At 43.4% G+C, this 12061-nt stretch overlaps 2 protein-coding genes across 2 annotated transcripts in view; one reads left to right on the plus strand and one right to left on the minus strand.

Annotated features, from left to right (window-relative positions):
- Positions 1-2115, minus strand: part of POLR1D (RNA polymerase I and III subunit D) — a 60012-nt gene extending 57897 nt beyond the window's left edge. Inside the window, exon 1 of the mRNA XM_027835275.1 lies at positions 2011-2115. Within this exon, the coding sequence (XP_027691076.1) occupies positions 2011-2036 (26 nt within the window). The 5' untranslated portion in view covers positions 2037-2115. The remainder of the gene's footprint in view (positions 1-2010) is intronic.
- A 1564-nt stretch (positions 2116-3679) lies between these two features.
- Positions 3680-12061, plus strand: part of LNX2 (ligand of numb-protein X 2) — an 88957-nt gene continuing 80575 nt past the window's right edge. The window contains exon 1 of the mRNA XM_027835267.1: positions 3680-3729. The gene's annotated coding sequence lies outside the window, so the exon portion shown is untranslated. The remainder of the gene's footprint in view (positions 3730-12061) is intronic.

A 12061-nucleotide genomic window follows, 5' to 3' on the forward strand; every position in this document is an offset into this window, starting at 1 on the left:
CCTTTTCCCATCTCTCTCCTGGGCTGGGTCAATTATCATCTCTATCCAGAAAACTCTCAGATTTATTTATGATCTCTGAGATAACATGAGATTAAATTATGAGATTTAATACATGAGAGTAACCTGAGATTAAATAGCATAATGTGTGCACTTGGTACAGTGCCTGACACATAGTAGGTGCTAGATACTTATTCCCTCCCCCTTTTATTTGTCCAGCCCTAGTCTCTCTCATCTCCCCAACTCTGTATTAAACATCTCAAATTGGACGTTCTGTAGACAACTTAAACTTAATGTGCCCCAAATGAAAATCATTATCTTTCCCCCAAACCCTCCCTCTTCCAAAATTCCCTGTTACCATTCAGCACACCACCTTCCTTTAGCCACCCAGGTTCACAACCAAAGTATCATTCTTTTTTTAAAATTCTATTTGTTTTTGTTTGTTTTGGTGAGGCAACTGGGGTTAAGTGACTTGCCCAGAGTCACACAGCTAGTAAGTGTTATGTATCTGAGGTGGGATTTGAACTCAGGTCCTCCTGACTCCAAGTCCGGGGCTCTACCCACTGTGTCACCTCGCTGCCCCCAAAGTGTCATTCTTGACTCCTTATTCCTTCATATCCAATCAGTTGTCAAGGCCTGTCATTTCTATCTTTGTAATATTTCTTGTACTTGTCCCCTTCACTCCTCTGACACTGCCACCACCCAAGGCAGGCCTTTATCACCTCACCCTGAAGATGACTGCAATAGCCTGCTGGTTGGTCTTCCTGACTCAAGTCTCTGACCACTTCATTGCATTCTCCACTCAACCAGGCATTTTCACTGGCCGCCTGCCATGGCTAGATCTCTATCTCTGACGCCTGGTTTCCCTTAAGTCTCACCTTTTACAAGAAGCCTTCCCCGTCCTCCTTAATCATGGTATCCCCCCTATAATTATCCCCAATTTATTCTGTATCTTATTTGTACACAGTTGCTTTTATTTTATTTACTCCATTAGTCTGTGTGCTTAGCCTTTCTTTATATCCCCAGTGCTTAGCCCATAGTAGGTAAATAAATGCTTGTTGACTGGGAGTGCAGTTAAAGAACGAGAGTGAGGGAGTGGTCCAAAACTTTTACCAACTGTACACATTCTCTCCATCCAAAGGGCCACAATTCTAGTTCCTACCTCCACAATCCTTCATGTAACACTATTACAGTAAACAAATTCAACTATCCCTAATCCTTAACCATTTTTGTCATGAATCCCCTTTAGCAGTCTCGTGAAGCCTATGGGCCTCTTCTCATGTTTTTAAATGCTTAAATAAACACAAGATTACAAAGGAAAACAATTATACTAAAATATAATTATACCAAAAAGTGAACCACAAAACCACACAAGTTCTCAGTGTGCCAAGTTAAGAATTCCTGCATTAGTTCCCCCCCTTCCCCCCAAATTCATCCTCATCAAAGCTGTCAAAATTATTTTCCTAAGAGTTGACAAAACTTCAGAGATTGTTTTCCACAGTATAAAAAACTCGGCCTGGTAAGGCCCATACTTTCAAAATATTTCTATCCTCAGAACATAGCACAGTAACATGCACATTGTAGGCATTTAACTGAAAACCCAACTGATCAATGCAATAAATGCGAACCAGGGTCTATAGGTCCCTTCTGCTGTTTCTTCAACATTGATTCTCGACTCTGTAATCTCAGAGTCTGTCCATGTTTCTTAATAATAATAATAATAATAATAATAATAATAACCGAAGAGTGAGCCCTACACTTTTCCCACCCTTCTCTTCCTCCCACCCACACGCAGCACTGTTTCCCATCCTTTTGGGGGGGGGTTACCGAGTCTCATTTCCTCTCTCCCAGTCTCTCCCCCCGCCCCCACGCCCCCGCCCAGGCTGCTCCCCCCCTCCCCTCCGCCCCCTCCCCAGCCCAGGGGCCCGGCCGGGCACAGGCGGACGCTGGGGCCACAGGCCCCTGGGCGCCCTCTCTCCTCCGCTCAGGCCCCGCCGCCGCCCGGGCTGTTACCTCTCCAGTTCCTCGTCCTCTTCCATGGCGCGGCCGAGGGCAGCTTCCGGGCTCCTCAGGTGGCGGGGGCGGCCCCGGGGATGTGCCCCATACCTCGGTCCCGGCGGGCTGAGCAGGAAAGAGGGAGGAGCCGGAGGAGGAGCCGCGGCGGCGCGGCGAGGCGAGGACGCGGCCGAGGGGCGGTGCCTCCCGGCGGCTCAGTGGCTGCCCTCCCCCTGGCTGGCGGCCGCCCCTCACCTGGCAGGGCTTTCCCCTTTTCACCTGGCGGGATCTTCCCCCATCTCCTGCAGTGTGTTTCTTTTCTCCTGGCCGGCCCCGCCTTTTCCTCGAGTCCCCTCACCTGCGAGGCCTGGCCTCCTCACTTGGGAGTGGTCCTCTCCGCGGGATCTTTCCCCCTCATCAAAAGGCAGGGTTCGTTACCAGCCCCCGTCGCCGCAGGCCGGACCTTCTCAGCCCGGCACTTTGGAGGTTACATTCGGCCTCGGCTCCAGGTGACCCCGGCTCCCTACAAAGCACCTTTCCCGGAATAGGCGAGGGCCCCCTCCCCCAGGCCTCCACCAGCCCGACCCCAACTGCCTCGCCCGCGCCAGCAGCATTCCTCGTGGGGAGCCCTGCCAAGGCTCCTCTCCGAAATCCACGTGGGCATGCGGGGCTGGGAATCTCCGCTCGCTTTATCAAGTGCATCGGGGAATAAAGGGAGTTTTAACGTGGGGCTCCTTGGGGGATATGGTCCCTGCCTGGAAGCTCAGCTTGAGCAAATGAACCTTTCTGATTTAAACTTGGGAGGAGACTTGAGGTCTGGTCTCTATCCTTTCTCTTCTGGCCCTGTCCTGCCCCTGAAACCCTCGTCTCTCCCTCAGCCGCCGGCTCTTATCATCTTTTCAAGATCCGTGTCTCTTTCCTTTTCCTTTTGTGTCTTCAGTTGGGAATCCCTTCTCTTCCGATCTCAGGAGCCCCACACCCTCGCATCTCCTTCCCTTTCCCGTACTGTTTCCTTTTCTCCCTGCACCTTTTCCCTTTTTTCCCCTTTCTCTCCCTCAGGTGTTCTTCTCCCTCACGTGCTTCTTCTCTTTCTCCCATTCCCTCGTTTCCACCTCCGCCCCCTTTGCTCTTTTCCCTGCTCCAGCTGTCTTCTCCCATTTCCACATTTCCCCACTTGTTCTCCTCCCCCTCACACATGTGACTCTTCTTGTCCCCCAGCTGTTCCACTCCCCTGCGGGGCGAGAGCCCCGGGGAACCCTCCCAGCCAGTCTTCTGCAGGGAAATCAGGCAAGTGACGGAGACAGCCCGGGCCAAGGAGCCGGAGGGTGGGGAGGGGCGATTGGAGGGAACAATGGGGCGGGGCTGACTCACTCTAACCCGAGAGGCTCTGCTGTGTTCCCGCCCCCTCAGCTCTTCCATAGGGTGGGCGTCTCCTCGCTCCGCCCCCTACCCGATCTGGGCCTCGTCGGATTGGTTAGAACGGGTGTCGGGTTGGGCGTTTCGGTCGCGGGCGCTCGCCCCCGGGATGCGAGCAAGCAGGGGCGGTTGAGGCGTAAGTGAAGTCTTGGCCGGAGTTTGCCTCTTGCCAGGAATCCCGCGGCTGCGGCGGCGACGGTGGCGGCGGTTCTTGCCGAAGCGGAGCCGGATCACGTCCTTCCCCCCTCAGCCGGCGGGGCGGGCGAGCGAACCGAGGCTCCCGGAGCGCCGTGCAGCGGTGGGGCAGCCTTCGATTCCCAGGTAAGTAACTTTGGGCTGCGTCTCACGTTTCACTCCCGCTCGCGTTCTCGTCGTCGCCTCGGCGGCGGCAGCGGCCGTCTGTCTGCCTGCGTGCGGGGCTCAGGTGCCAGCGCCCCGAGGGGGAGGAGGAGGAGGAGCGGCCGCGCCGCCCCCGCTGCGCCCCTTTCGCCGGGCACCGCGCCCTCGCCCTCCTCCTCGGCGGCTCCCGGTCGGAGGGTGGAGGAGGAGGAGGAAGATCTGGAGGACGATCTCTGACTCCTGGAGCCGAGCCCTTCTCCGGACCAGGACGCGGGGTGGGTGTGGGGCTGGCACATCTGGCCCCGGGAGGGACGCCTTCGCTGCCTGCGGTGCCCAGCGGGCGCTCCGGGAGAAGTCCTGGGGAGGAGCGACGGACGGACCGACGGGACGGACCGACGGGACCGCCCGACCGCCCGCTTCTTCGCACCAGTCTGGGCCGGGAGCGAGGACCGTGCTTGTGCTGCTGAACCCGGGGTCGCGCTCCACGTCCTGGCCGGGGAAGGAGCCCATGCTTTTCTTTGGGCTTGCCAATTTCACCCGGGACACGGAAGGGAGGTGGTCCCTCCCTCCACTTCCACCTGCCCTCACCTGTTGCCTTTTTTTCACCTCCCTCTTCGACTGGCAGTGGAGATGGAGGAGAGTGACCCGAAACCTTCCTGGTCCGATCTTATCGGCTCCGAAATCGCTCAGAATGAGGTGAAGGTGGTCACAACACCTTTTTTTTTTCTTCAAGAAATAACACCTCTTTTAAAATCTTAAATGTCATAGGTAGAAAACTATATACAGTTAATCTTGTGTAGAGTGAAGATTGAAAGGCAGTGAGCAGAGAGCTCTTCTTTGGGACCGAAGATCTGAGTTCAAGCCCTATGTCTAATGCAAAATTGCCTGTGTGATCCTGGGAAAGTCACTTCACTTTTTTTCTCCAGGCAGCTCATAACTGTAAGATGCAGACGGGGTTTTCAGGTTTGCATTGGTAGAAGTTCCTTCGTCCGAGAGCCCTCTAGGACAGGTAACTGACTATAAATTGCAGAGAAGGTGCTGGTTTGCATTGACAGAGCAGTTCTCTGCTAATAAGTAATCTATTCAAATGAATTCACAGGTCCAGTTTCTATCTTTACAGTGAAGATTGTTCCAGCCTTCGCCACATAGTAGGTGCTTAATAAATATTTGTCGAATCGAATTGAATTATAGTACACCAATTTGTATAATGTTATGAATACAGGTATCTTTGTTCCTTCAGATGATGCCTTTTTGGTATCTGCATTAAAAAAGTACACCAAGGCTACTTGATGTGTCTTTTTAAAAAAATAGAAAAATCACAGAACTCTGAAAGGGAGTAGAGTGAAACAGTCTTAGTGCAGAAGGAAGAAACTATTGTAGGTTCCTGTTAGTTGATTCTGGGTTAAAATTGTGAGTTTCATCCTTCTTCTCCATAGGAGCAAAAGCTTACAATGAGTTTCATTTTTCTAGCTCTGCACAGGATCAAAAGATTATAACTGGAAGGGACTTAAGAAATCATGTAAATTAGCCCTTTCATTTTACTGCTAAAGAAACTGAGGCCCAAATAGGTAAGAGGGTCACTGTTACACATGGCCTGGATTTTGAACCTTGGTGCTCTTACTCGAAGTCCAGCACATTTTCCCTCAACCATCTTTATATACTCCTTGCCAAGAGGATTGATTGGAAAATCCATAAGCTGTGGGAGAAAGGAAAGGGGATTGATGTAACCTTATGCCTGTTCTAGCATGATATTATTACTGTCAAATTGGTGTTTTTCTCTCTACACAAACTTCCTCATATACTTTGTTTCTCTCCCCCCCACCCCCCTTTAAGAACTGATGGAATTATGGCAATGTTATCATAGGTTAGCTACAAAGCTAGATTTTATTAGTAGTATAATCAGTGGCAAATGATGAGCATATGGAAAATGATAGAAAATGTACTTTGGAAGGCTTAATTTATTCAGACACTTCAAAGTGTCTACTGTGTGCTGGCCACAAAGCTAGTGGAGGGAGAAAAGGAGGTTCTATTATTTTTTGTTCTATTATTACTTTTTTTTTTTTGTCTTGTCGAAGACCAGGTAGGTCTTAAATAACCTTTTTAGTTCATCTAAGATACAGACTATTTTCTGAGTGAAATGTAGGTCAAATCTGAACCAATGTGTAAAATAATACCAGTTTCAATCTAAATCCCTTAGAATAGAGTTTATAGACCCCATTGATCCCTTTCTCCTTTAGTGAATTTCATTTTGAATGCTTGAGTTTTTAGTTTTTGTGTTTTTTTTATGCTTATTCTGAAAAACTTTAACCATAGAGGCAGCAAGGTGAAATAGATTAGAAGAGAGTTACTGTAAAATCCAATTTACCTACAGTAATTGGGGGAATGTGGTCAGGATTCTGTATTGTGAGTAGTAAGAGCACTTCTTTTCCTAGATTATGACCAGTGGCAAGTTGATTAACCTCTCTAAATGTCAATCTATTCATTTGTAAAATAGAATGGTACCAATATACTGGGGTTTTTTGTGAATAAAGTATCTTTTTTAACAAAATATTATATAAATGCATGTATTACAAGCGAGCATCCTGTCTACAGCTTCTAGGATTAGAGTTCCTAGAGCATTGAGAGGTTAACTCTGAGGTCACACATAAGCCAGCATAGGTCAGGGGTGAGACTTGAACCTAGGGCTTCTTGGCTTCCTGGCCAGCTTTCTTCCCATGCTGCCTCTACCAGTTTTCAAATAATTTTATAATGGAATTTTATAAGGCATTTAATTTGTATGTTCTTCATGTGACCTTAATAATTTCTCAACTACTCTAGGACTGCATCTGTTTTGCAGATGGGGATACCGAGGCTCCAAAAAAGTTAATTTGCCTGTGGTCATGTAGCTAGTAGGTGTCAGAACCAGATTCATGTCTCTCCTAACCCCTAGTCCACATGTCTTTCCAAAATTTAAAATACAGTAAAGTACAGTAATAAAAGTAAACTTTTGCTTAATGATTTAAAAACCGCTTAATGTAAAATACTGTGACTGTAAATATCCAGGATTGGGCTACATTTGTACTTTTCTGATAATTGATATGTACTTTAAAAAATAAATCCCTGGTGTCATCTCTTCTATTTGCCTCATTTTCTTATAAAAGTGCAAATTATTAGAAGAAAAAAAATTTTTAAGCTTTCTGATGGTTTGAATTTTGAATAAGTAGGAGTATTCTGAAGTAATCTAGGGATGTGGTCTTATATGGGATTCTGTTTGTTTCCAGAATTCCCTTAATAATATTGTCTTTGAAGTTTTGATAAGAATTGTTGAAGGAAGTATAGTGAGTGGTTAAGTACCCTCTGTTATTATGGGCAGGGTTTAATTAAATACAATTTACACATCTTTAGTTGTTTTTGCCAAATTCCACAGAAACTGGACTTTTGGTGCTGATAATTAGTGTGGGAGAATTTTGTGGAGGAAAAACAAAATTTTGTATTTTTCACTCAAAAAGGAAGAAGATGGGAAGGAGAAATATAGTATTTGAGGAGAAAATATGCAAATAAGTAGTGCATATAATGCAGCATATAGTATTTCAGCAGATCCATGATCTCCTCTTGTTGATACTCCTTCCAGTAATGCATAAACTCACCCATTCATCATGCCCTCTCGACATGTGCAATCCCCTTATCCGGGTCCTTCTGTAAATCCTTCAGTGGTTGTTCACCCAGTGTGCTTGGGTGCTGGGACCTTTCTCCAAACCTCTTGCCAGTGCTTAGATCCAAAAGAGGCCTTCAAACTCTCCAACAGTTAGTTATGCCTGCCTTTGACCACATGACTAGATCCCTTTTTTTTACTGGTCATTCATTTTCTACTGGCTCTACAACTCCAACAGTTCTTTGGTAATGCGCAGTAGACAACTTTTGCGTGTCCTGAGTCTCCATTTTCCTTTAAGTAACCTGCAAATTTATTTCTTTAGAGACTTATCCTGTGACTTGTAGCTGTACATCACACCAGGAGAATATTGGTGTGAAAAAGAAGAGCCTTGTTTCAGGAAGCAGCTTAGGGTCATTAAATATGCTGCACAATTTTCCAAATGCATTCTCACCAAATCTACTCTTCGTGTTCAGTTCTGGGCCTGGCTAATGGTCCATTTGCAGCATCTGTCCCAAGAGATAGGTACTGATGGAGTACTTCTAGAGTTTGTTTCTCCACCTGCCTCTCTTGATGTGGACAATAGGTATTCTTTATTCACTTAATTTTTCCTTCATGGAAAATACTTTGCATATAGTCAGTGCTCATTAAATGCTTTTCATTTATTCATTCATTCATTCCTTCACAAGGTTGGGGAGAGACAGAAGGTGTTTTGAAGAGGTCATGAAAACCAGAACTACCTAGCTTCTAATTGTTTTGTAATGGTGGCAGTCAACCTCATGAGTATCCCCACACTACTGGCACTATTTCCCTCTTCCCATTTTTTGAAAAGTTGGCCCTAATGGCCACATCTCTGAATGGAGAAGGATAAACTTAAACTCTGGACCCAACCATGACCATATTATATTTTTGTAAATGATTTGGATGAGGGAGTGCACAATGAAATCTAAGTTACTCTAGTCAGTAAAATACTAAGGCAGTAGAAATTAATTGCAAAAATATCTTTCAAAGCTATGTGAGTGGGCAGAAAAAGTGGCAATCGATTAGACAGGGTATAAGGTAATACACTTAAGGGAAGAGAAAAATCTAATCTAAATTATACTTAGTGTAACAGGCTTTTTAGCTGTCTGTTATGGCTCAGGAAAATGATCTAGGAACCATTCCATACTATTCCTTGAAGACATTGATCTAATATTCTGCTGTGGGGGAAGCCCACCTGGATATTCTTTCTCATTTGGAAAAATATTGGCAGTCAGGGACCCAGAAAATATCAACCTGCCTTATATAAAGCACAGTGTATCTAGATGTGGAATATAGATTGGGGGATCCTCTGCAAATCCAGAAATTTTACAATGAATGATCTATAGGAGATATAATCTAGAGACCTCATATATAATCAAACTTGATTGCTTGGCATTTATTTCACAATAACTTTAGAAGGTGTTGACTTTTAAAAAAATATGTATACACAGAAGTATCCAGATATACCTTAATTTTGATTTGTTGAGTTTACCTTCTACAGCTCACTAAAATGCCATTTTAAATATATTTTAATGTAATTTTGTTAGTGGATAGCAATTATGACAGTAAAACTTTAGGAAGAAAAAACTACCCAGATGAAACAAATATTTAAGTTTATTCTGAATACATATAAATTTATTGAACAATGTTAATTTTAAAATTAAGCCTACCTTTTGATTTTAAAATATAAATTAATTTTAAACATATTTTTGAAATGTTTTGATATTTGTGTGGTTATATTCAGTTTCTCAGTCGTGGCTGACTCTTCATGACCCCATTTGGCAAAGATATAGGAATGGTTTGTCATTTCCTTCTCCAGCTCATTTTACAGATGAGGAAACTGACACAAACAGGGCTGAAGTGACTCGCCCATGGTCACACAGCTAGTAATTGGCTAAGCCTGGATATGAAAACTGAGAAAGATGAGTCTTCCTTACTCTGGGCCCTCTGGCACTCTATCCACTTCGACACCTAGCTGACTGTGGTTATGTTGAGTAAAGTGTAATTTTCCAGAACCGCTCAATCATTATTACGTTTTCTGGTACATTTTATTTTAATTAGGATGATCTTGCTTGTGCTCATAGAGAACAAAAAAATGATTTAGAGTTCCTTTTTCACCAGAATATTATCCTTATACTATTTGTAATTGCTAGCATTTACATGGTACTTTATTACACATATGTTATCCAATTTGTCCCTCCCAACAGCCCTGGGAGGTGCTGGGAGGCACAGAAAGTTTGACTTCAGGTTCATGCAGCTGCCAAGTGTTTGAGCCCGGATTTGAACTCTGATCTTGACTCTCGAATCATCTTCTTTGTGCACTGCACCACCTAGCTGGTATGTCAAAAAAAAAACAAACCAAAAAAAACCCCTTATGGCATTCTGCTGGCATGTTATTAATTTTACTGGGAGGCAGCAGTATCCCATAAAATTATAATTTGAGAAATTGTGTTGGAATAATTTGTGATTTTTTTAAAAGCAGAAGTCATTTAAATTTTCACACCTGTTTAAAGATTCTTTCTAGGAATTTCACAAGCAAAGAAACAACAGTTTAAAGGATGTTTGGAATAAGTGCTTAAATTTTTTTGAGGTCAGTGTAGTGGTCATTGTGTTTTAATGGCAATAACTTGGGGATATGAAATAGGAAGATCCAGAGGCGGATCATAGGTGTGGTGACCTGGGCAGTGAACAAACCTTGTTGAAACCTTCAGTATTATCACCCCCGTTTTTAAGATGAGCCTTTGTAAACCTTGATGAGCTACATAAATGAGTTGCTTTTATCACGGTTATAATCCCTTTTGTTAACAGTTTTTTAGCTAATGCTTTTGCGTGACATAGAAATACTGTGCTGATTGGGGCATTGATTTAACAGTTTTCTATTTCTGATCATCTGATGAAGTGGCTTCACAGAGCCGTTGATGTTACACAGACCAGGTTTTAAGAATTACTAATTTCTGCCGATGAGGTGATGCAGCTAACACAATTTTAACATTCGTTGCATTTATAGTAAAAACTAAGTACTGGATATTCTTTGAGTAGCAGAAATACTTTTATAAACCTAAGCCCTAACACAGTCATCATATCCTGGATGATATTCACCCAGATTTTTCTAGGTTGCTAGTATATTTTATTTGTTTCTATCCATCTGAGTCATTTTATGTTCTCTAGTAGCACAAACAAGATTGTAACCAAAATAAAATGTACCAGAAAATTCAATAAATTGGTCAAGATAGCAGGAGTAATTTGATAAATAAACCGAATTTTAATTTAGATTATACTGTTGGGTGGCAATGATTTGATTGGTATGCATAAAAAATGTGATACAGGAGCTCAGTCTCATGTGAATGCACTTTATATGTCTATGATTTCTCAGTTTAGGAGGAATAGTAATGAAAACAAAGTAATTTGAATTTTGAGTTGGTACCACTACATGAAATTAAAAATTAGGTTAACAGAACAATTTTATGGCAGATATTACATATTTGAGCTCTAAAATGAGTTTATTTCCTGATTACTTTTTAAATGAAATGCATGTAGTGCAGTCAAATTTTTGTGACATCTAGACCAAAATATTAAAGAATCTTAAATTCTACCATTTCCTATATTTCCCCCTTCCCCTCAATATCTATCTTACTTTTTATCCATTAGCATAATGTATTGAATAGTTCTGGACTTAGAAAACAAATGCCTAACATTTACTAGATGTGTGACCTTAAGGAAGTAGTTTAGCCTTTCTGAGCCTGCCTAGTGGCAAAATGGACATAACCCAACTTAAAGGCTGCTTCCAGAAAGTTTTCCCCGATTTCCCCCACTCCTTATCTGTGAATGACCTTCCCTGTGGACCTCAGGCATCACTTTCTTGTAATGTGCCCATACATTTATCATGTTCTGTTGGAAATTATAATGATCTGAGTTCTGTATATTTCTCCCTGATAGGTGACAAGTTTCTTGAAGTCATGGACTATTTCTGATCTAAATTTTGTGTTTTCTCTAACATGTCACAGTGCTGTGTATGCAAAAGATGCTTAATGTTTGTCATGTAGTTTTCCTGCCGAAACCATGTGATGTGGTTAGATGAGGGAAAAGATAGGAGACACAGATATGTAGTACATTTTACTTACGTCACAGTAAAATAGTATTGAATACTGTAGAAAGGATGAATGCGTCCCCAGTGTAATCACCTTAGTTTTCAATGTGTGCTGATCCTGAGGTATATGTCAACCATCATGGATTTAGAACTGGAAAAGATCTTGGAGGTTTCAGTTCAGCCCCCTCTTTTTACAAATAAGGGAATAACTGTATAGAGGTTATATGACTTTCCGGAGTCACACAGGTAGTAAGTGGCAAAGCTTAGGAGTTGTCTTCAAGACATTGGTCTCATATTACTTTTTAAATTACATATTTAAAAAAATATTAAAAATCTATTTTGTCTCCCACTCACCCCTTACCCACCCAATTGAGGAGAAACATCCCCTCCCCAAACTTTTGTCACAAATAAACATAGTCAAACAAAACCAATTCCCACACTGATCCTGTCCAAAATTCATCTCAATCTGTACTCTGAGTCCATTGCCTCTCTGACAGGTGGGCTGCATGTTACATTATGGGTGCTGTGGACTTGTGGTTGGTCACTGCAATGATCAGAGATTTTAAGTCTTTAAAAGT

This window comes from Vombatus ursinus, unplaced genomic scaffold, assembly GCF_900497805.2.
Source record: "Vombatus ursinus unplaced genomic scaffold, bare-nosed wombat genome assembly UNPS02014813.1, whole genome shotgun sequence".
Lineage (NCBI taxonomy): Eukaryota > Metazoa > Chordata > Mammalia > Diprotodontia > Vombatidae > Vombatus > Vombatus ursinus.